Genomic DNA, 8,611 nt, shown 5'->3' on the forward strand with positions numbered 1-8,611 from the left:
ACATCATTGACGAAACAAAGTTCGAGGTTCATATAATAAACAGTACAACGAACTACGACGAAAATGAGGTTAACTTTTGCTAGAGAACCTACATAATAAGATAGTTTCAGGTTTCTGTAGATTATTTTTCCAGGACTTTTACTCTACCCAGGAGCGGATCCAGAAAAAAATTTCGGAGGGGGTCCGAAATTTCGATTTTGAAATGTTCATTGTAAAATAAGTAATATGTAATACCCTCATTTAATTAAAATCAGCTTTGGTGAACGAATCTGATGTGGAATGTTTTAGAATTTAGAATGAATTTAAAATAGAAACTACTTTAAAAATTTCTCATGAAGTTAAAAAATTTCGGGGGGGGGGGGGGGTCCGGACCCCCAAGACCCCCCCTCTGGATCCGCCACTGACTCTACCGAATTAGAAGTAGAAAAATTGATTAACCTACTTTCGCCAACACCACTGGATACTAGACTGGATACCATATTTGTCTGAAGTAACCTTATGAAGTTTGCTGATGAAAGTAATTTCATACGGGATAATTTAATTAAGGAAATTGAAAATCTATTCGCACTTGGACTAATCATACTACGCTTTATTGTCCATAATCGCAAATCAGTCCCATATAGATATGGAATCCCATAGAACATGGGACAAATACGCGCTTAGGAACAGTTTATCCCTTGGATAGCTCCAACAAAATTCACAAAGTTCTCCTAGTTTCGGAGCTTGACGTACCGAAAGGACCACCATTGCCATCAGCTGCTCGTGTGTTGATTGAAATTTCCAACATTCCGCATTATTGATTTCCCTCCCCCCATAACGTCACATCCTGCTGGGTCGTATTGCCTACTCAGCAACCATTAGCTTCAACTATGACCTGATGCATGTACTTCATGTGCTCCGTTTCGCAAAAAGGACAGTTCTGAGCACCGGAATGGCTACATTATCCTGATGGGAACAGTATCGAATGGGTAATTTATGCAAAACATATATTTTTCTAGTGAGAGCAAACATTCCACCAAATGCTGATACTGTGAGTATATGGGATATGCATGATTGGTTGCTGTGCCATAGAAGCCTGCAAGCCAGAGTGGTAGGGATTCAATAGTTCATCCACTGCAAGCCCACTAACCGTTCGTAGAAATGGTGTGATTAAATAAGTAAAAATTCATTTTATGAAATATTATTCTGTCCTGCAAACTGTTTAAATCATATATTCACATCACAATTTATCTTTCATTTTGACAGACCACCAATCTTATGCTGTGACACGATGGATAGAGTTCTCGAACGAATATGGTTCTTACAGTATTTTATTGTCGTCATTGAAAATGCAAATCGCATTCGTTCGGAAAAGTAATCCGAAAATTGCATTTTCATACAAATTTTTTGCTGCAGAGGGTTAAAATCTGATTGGATTGGGAAATTTTGTTATTGTTAGTGTGGGCGGAAACTTGCAAAATTGACTTTGTAAATTGGAAACCATTGTTCACGGAATGAAGTAAACAAACTAATGTTGACTTACCACCTGTAGTTTTTCGGGATACATCCAACCGATTTTTTTTCCGATTTACTCATTTTGTACCAATGAAGAAAACATTCGGGTACACTATGATTTGTTTATATGCTTTAATAAATTGTAACTAGTTGTTTGAATCGATAAACATCCGATGCGATTCAACAAAATATGAAAATAATTAATGCCACAAAATATAATGGTTGGTTTAATAAACCAGAAATGTGGCATTGAATAATCAATTTCGTCGATTGAACTGTGTAAAATTGTTATTCATAAATGTTAGCACAGAGAACGGATTGCCAGGTTCGAAGAAATAAGTATAAAATACTTGTATAAACATTTGAACGAATGCCCAGTAAAACACTGCTCGTATATATGTGTACCATATGCCAAACATTTTATCAAACATTTAAAAACCTTTTCTTGTATGGTTTTTTCATAGTAGAATAACTATTGCCTGGTATAATATCGAACATTATTTTATTTCATGTTCGATCATACAATGGGTAGTTAAGAGCCTTTTTCCTCGTATACATTATGACCCTAGGGACAGATCACGCTAATAATGTATAACAAATTTGCATCAAATTAGAAAAATGCATTTCATTTCAATTTTTACATCTACTTTGCAGTCCCTCGCAGAAAATTCTGTTCGCTACCGCTCAGTCGGACTTAAACTAGGGATAGCCCCTATGTTTGAGTAAGCCGGGCAAACAAGGGGATCACAGGCTCACTTACATCCGACGGCGGGTCGGTGAGCACCTCTCCCGGCGGATCCTCAGCGGCTTTGCGTCGCTTCGGTTCCTAGGCCTCGGTTATGCGGCTAAGCCACATCGAAATGGTACCCCTTAAACAGAGGTTCCTAAAGGGTATCTGATGGTTACCGGAACCCAGTAAAGTTCCACCGTAAATGAGTCGGAATTTTAGCTGGTTCTAATTCGTTTTCCGGCACCAGTAACACAATCGATTCTAACTAAAATCCAGCACCCCGTTGAATTCCAACGAATTCCAACGATTTCACCACCTAGGCGCCAGTTTGACGATATGAAATGAACTTTGTTTACTTTCGACAAGTTTTGATTCGAGCCAACAACATCCAGCCGTATCAAATTGAATCCCAGTCAAAAAGGGCATTTTGCTGGCTAACGGGGGGCTATTTGCCAACTCGGATGCGCTACTTGCCCTTAAATTTGCCGACAAATGGGAGGGGATCTCAATGGCAACATTTGTACGATTTGCCGCCGTCATTTTTTCACCGCCCTACTCGACCTTAAATCGCCACCAAATCGCCCACAGAACGCACCATTTAATCGCCCTTAATTGCCTAATATGAAAATCATAAATAATGCATATTTTAGGATTCATTATCTACTCATATAAACGGTTGTACGTCATTTCGCGAAATACCATTTCCCGGTATACCATATACCGGAAAACCATATCCCAGAATGTACTATTTCCCGGAAAACCATTTCCCGGAATGTACCATTTCCCAGAAAACCATTTCTCGGAATGTACCATTTCCCGGAAAAACCATTTCCCAGAATGTTCCATTTCCCGGAAAACCATTTCCCGGAATACCATTTCCCGGAAAATAAATTAAACCACGTACCTTGCCACCACTCATTTTGATTACACTTGCTACGCAGCAAATGTCATACAAACTACGAAATTCTCTCTACTTTAGAACATAAAAAGTAGTTTGGAAATATGTTTGGAATTTTATTGATTTTAAATGTAAGTTAGAATAACATCTCAACAATGCTTCAGATATATTCTATCATCTAAAAAATCTGCGGTTTTTCTTTCTTATACATGCATGCTTCCTTGTCGTTATTTTTGGCATGTTTTTGATTTATATGTACTTTCTATTTCTATGTAGTTTCACATTCTTTTAAGAACTCTTTCAAAATATTCTTGGTGTTTTATTGGATTTAAGTACTAGTGATCCTAACATACCTTTCCCATAGAAAATTTGACAGTTCATAAATTTCACAGTCGACCGACGAAAACGGGTGCTTCGAGGTCGACAGATTAATTAAACGACCAAGACGGGTTTCGTCGGTGGACAATTTTCGTCACCATAATAATCGCCAGATTTAATCTGTGTGAATCTGGTTCCAGTTTTAAACTATCAACTAATCGATCGATTTAATTGGTTGAAATAGACCGATTTCTACAGATTTCGTCTGTCATATTTAATCGGTTGTCGCGTCGGCTGACGTCGATGTTAAACCCCCATAAGAGTTGGTGCAACAATCGACCGATTAATTGGTGGCATAGTCGGCCGATTGTGCCGACGCAAGCCGATTTAGTCGGTGGGAAAATCGGGAGGATTTTCTATGGGGTTATAACTTTTTGAATTATAATTGTTATTCTATGAGCTTATTCGCCTTCTTTTGGAGATGAGCAAATCATGAAAAAATATTTTTGAATGTCTTCTTTAAAATTTGAGTGCTTTTTTGGAAATTAATAATTCATAACAATCTTCTTTGAGACATTGCCTTTTTTAAGCATAATCTGTTTTCTGGTACTTTATTGGTTTATGAGCGCTTGTTTTTTATTAATATGATTAGAGAGCAAAGATAAGGTGTCAAGCGAACCAAACAAAAACTTGGAATGCAGAATAATGTCTTCATGTTTTATTCCAGCACAGTCAATCAATATCTATAAAGCTTATCATATCTTGATTGTAAATTTTATTTGTCGCGGAATAATGTGAAATAAAGAATAGAGGAAAAACGGTATATCTCAGGATGCGCTCATATTATATTGGGATGATAAGTGTTTTTTATGTAAAAATGTCTGAGGAACGCGATGGCATTAAAATTTTCAAAATTAAAATATATGTATTGAGAGAAAAACTAAGTTTTAATATTTAACTGAAAAATCGCATAGTTGGCAGCACTGCCGGCAAAAAAATAATATTATTTCTAGACTCCTTGAACAATTTTCTTCAAAAGCCAATTTACGGTTAGATTCTATAGTACATAGAACCGGAGATATGATCAAAAGAAAATCAAGCGTTTTGGCAATTTGCCAAAACGGGGGGTGCTTCCATGACCCGGGGGGTGGTTCAATTGACACAAAAATTTGGGTTTTTATATATTGGCCCTAGATGAACAATTCCTTCAAATTTGGTTCAAATCCGTGAAGGTCGATTTCAAGTTTGCATATTTTTTTGATCACTTCGCGTGGAATGACCCATATGTAAGTCAACATAGCTCTGGATTTTTCTTAAAGTTCAAATTACATGTTAACTTTAGATTTCAATAGTATAAATAATTACCGAGAAAAAGTACATTCCGGGTAATGGTATTCCGGGAAATGGTACATTCCGGGAAATGATATTCTGGGAGATGGTACATTCCGGGAAATGGTTTTCCGGGAAATGGTACATTCCGGGAAATGGTTTTCTGGGAAATGACATTCCGGAAAATGGTTTTCCGGGAAATGGTAAACCGGGAATCGACGTACAATCATATAAACTTATCAGCCTTCTAATTAATCACCACCAAACTATAAAAAGAATCAATGGTGAAATTAGTATTGCATACTAAAACGTACCACAATCTGACGTTCGTTAAAACTTTAGGTCAGGGATCTTGTTCTTACTTACACACGATTCCACAATTTCCCATATTCGTTGGCTAAATGAAGTGCACTAGACTAACAAAATACAAGCGAGAACACGCGAATTGTTTACAAAGATGAACCGCCATGTTAGAAAAACGCGAAAAACAACCATGTCCTTTTCAGTCGCTAGAAAATTTGTCTAAGTATTGAAATTGCCTTTAAATTGTATTTGTTCCTAGGGGCAGTTAGCACAGGCGAGTTGAATCAAGCGTCAAAGTGTTTAAATCGAGGGATTACCCTTCCTATGATCATTCTCAGGGATAGACCGTTCCAACATCAAATTATGGTCTTGTCATATTTTGGTCTTGTCAAACTGCAAATGACGTGAAAACCCAAGATGGTACAGATAAGGTATAGGCATACGTAAAGCGAGGGTTTTGGTTTTACGATTGGCAAGATCGACATTGCGTAAATGCTGATTCACTTCCCAAAAAAGAGGTTAATAAAAACGAAATTAATTAAAACAATGTTTTGAATATAGAAACTAGTGCTTTCAGCCTCTCAAAGCGTTTGCCATCAAAAATATTATTGTACACACATGCATACACCTTATACAGATTATCTTGAATCTGTTTTGCGTTTGTCAACTCTGCCACTCTTCTTATTCTTATCCGGACACGCTCTTTTTCCCTTTGGGGCAGACCCTCGGTTTAAATCGCCTGACTATGTTCGTCCGCCTTTTTGACTGGTGGGATTTTCGATAGATTGGCACTGGTGTAGTGGATTGCACTGGTTTTGCACTTTCTAGCAGAAGTGTCAATGGAACTTACCCAGTTTTCTGCACTTCTGCTAGAAAGTGCAAAAACGGTGCAATTTCAGTGCACTCCACTACACCGGTGTCAATCAATCGAAAACCCCATGGGATACTGCACATACTGCATTTATTTGAGCACCCCATGGACACAGGTAAACAAACAGTTGTCAAAAACAAACAGCTGTGTTATTCAAACTTTTTTCTCTCTTGTACATACCGCTACGACTCGTTCGACTTTACGTTGTTTGCAAAATCCGTTTCCTTTCTAGGTATCAGATATTACCCCCCATTTCTTAGCAATTCAAAGAAAACCCCATTTACCACTGTCACACCAAAAATTCAACCGCTTATCGTTAAACCAACAGCATTAATATCGCAACTAATTTTATTTGTTCACTCTCTCTCTGTCCCATTTCCAGATTAGAAATCTCGTTCGGACGCCAACCAGCAAACAGCGCCCAAGCTGCAGCAGCAATCTTGAATGCACACCCATTGCAGTAGCTAACGGCACCGGGACCAGATTCATAATTTCCGCAATACATCACCATCCTGGAGCGCTTCCGGAGCCACCATCACCAACGCCGCCAACAGCAACGATGGATCCGCAGCGGCGCAGGAGAAAACGGCGAGCAGCGGTAGTGCTGCCGCAGTGGACGCTGCTACTACTGGGAGTGCTGCTAATGACTGGAATTGCCTGCGAAAATACCAAGAAAGATTTCACCCAACAGTGCAGCAAGTGCAAGTGCGGCTGGAAAAGCGGGAAACGGTATGCCGACTGTAGCAATCAGAGTCTGACCTTTATACCGGACGACCTGAGCTCCGAGCTGCAGGTACTGGATCTATCAAACAGTCGCATTGGCGAAATCAGAGGCCACGAGCTGATGCGAGCGCATCAGCAGAATCTGCACAAACTGTACATCAAAAATAGCACAATCGAAAGTTTGCACCGGGATGCGTTCCGTAATTTAACCATCCTAATCGAACTGGATCTATCGACCAATCAGTTGAAACGCCTGGATCCGGGTTTGTTTGACGATTTGAAAAAACTTCGTGTTATCATGCTGAACCACAATCAAATCGAACGAATAGAGAACAATCTGTTCCAGAACTTGAAATTTTTAACCAAAATCGAACTGCGCAATAATCTAATCTACCGAATAGCACAACATAGTTTCATCAACGTACCAGCATTATCCCAGATCGAACTGGACTTCAACCGGCTGCAAATGCTACGCAAAGAGACATTCATCAATCTGGACAAACTGACCAGTCTGTCGCTGACGAACAATCCGTGGAACTGTAGCTGTGCTCTACGCAATTTCAGTGAGTTTGTTATTACCCGCAGCCTGTATCGATCGCCGACAACCTGCGCGCAACCACCCTTCCTGGCCGGTAAGGAATGGAACGACATCCACCTGGACGAATTTGCCTGTCGGCCGCAAATCATTGAAAATCGCATCGTTTATCCGACGGAGGGAGAAAATGCTACCTTCATCTGTAAGGTCACCGGTCTCCCACTGCCAAAGGTAGACTGGCTGTTCCACAAGCGGCCTTTCCCGAAGAATGACAAACGACTGAATGTCGCCTACGCAGTGCGAACCAATGGTAAGGATACGAGCGAAATCTTGGTGTCGGAGTTGACGATCGTTGGTCTGAAACCGTCCGATCGGGGTTCGTACGTGTGCAAAGCCACCAATACCGGCGGTACGGACGAGAGTGAGCAGTTTTTCGACCTAAAAAAGGAACCGGCGAAACAAACGCCCAGCCGGACCAACGATATTCTGTGGATTGTGCTGTTCGTGGTGCTCGCGATCCTGGTCATTCTGATCCTCACGATAGTGGTGCTGTGCTGCGTTTGCCGCAAAGCTCGCAAGTTCAAGAAAAACTCCTCGATCAGCGAGAACGGACTGGTTAACTCCAAGCTGGACAAATCGACGGACGGATCGGTGCTGGACGGTGGTTCGGTCATCATGGAGATGCAGAAGAGCCTACTGACGGAGGTCAACCCGGTGGAAAAGCCGCCGCGGAGGGCGGATATAGAGACCAACGATAAGACGGACTACGACGAGGGGCACGAGGTGAAGAAGACGTTGCTGGAGGAGACGGGATTCGGTGAGTACTGTGCTTATTTGTATTTGGAGTTACAAGCGAATAGAGCCTCAAAATTAGCGAGAACGCTGAATTTCTATATCTTCACTGTTCAACAGATCCTTAAACTTTTAGCACCCTTTGATAACCCCAAGTAGACGTATTTTCACGCCATAAGATTGAAAATCGGTTGATATTACGACACAAAAATTCAATTTTCCCGTGACATGTTTTTTATCCATTAAATGACCTATATGTATGCAACCTTCATGTTCCGTTGAGACATCACCACTGCTCGAAAATGCAAATCGACGCAACGCATGCATTGCATATATACAGGACATTTTGTGGATAAAAAACAAGTCGCGGGTAAATTAAATTGTAATACACTGCCGTTATACGCAGAACTGTCTCTTGTTCTATGGAATAATATACAAATACATGGTCTATTCGAGCCGAGTGGAGATATAGCAACTTGGAGTTAGTGTTCCGACTAATTTTGAGATGTGGGGCTCTGTGTTATTGTTTTGTGCTTGGTACTAGGCTGCCGCTATAAGCATAACGGTCCCATGGAAATCCCCTATACACATGGGACAATTATGCGTAGAGCGTCAATA

The 8,611-nt window shown here is 40.4% G+C and overlaps 1 protein-coding gene across 4 annotated transcripts in view; it reads left to right on the top strand.

Annotated features, from left to right (window-relative positions):
• The window catches only part of LOC131677313 (uncharacterized), a 456,877-nt gene that overhangs the window by 436,977 nt on the left and 11,289 nt on the right, over positions 1–8,611 (top strand). For all 4 annotated transcript variants that reach the window (XM_058957049.1, XM_058957047.1, XM_058957050.1 and 1 more), the window contains one exon: positions 6,326–8,018. In XM_058957049.1, the coding sequence (XP_058813032.1) occupies positions 6,326–8,018 (1,693 nt within the window). The remainder of the gene's footprint in view (positions 1–6,325; positions 8,019–8,611) is intronic.

This window comes from Topomyia yanbarensis, chromosome 1 (assembly GCF_030247195.1).
Source record: "Topomyia yanbarensis strain Yona2022 chromosome 1, ASM3024719v1, whole genome shotgun sequence".
NCBI classification, from domain to species: Eukaryota; Metazoa; Arthropoda; class Insecta; order Diptera; family Culicidae; genus Topomyia; species Topomyia yanbarensis.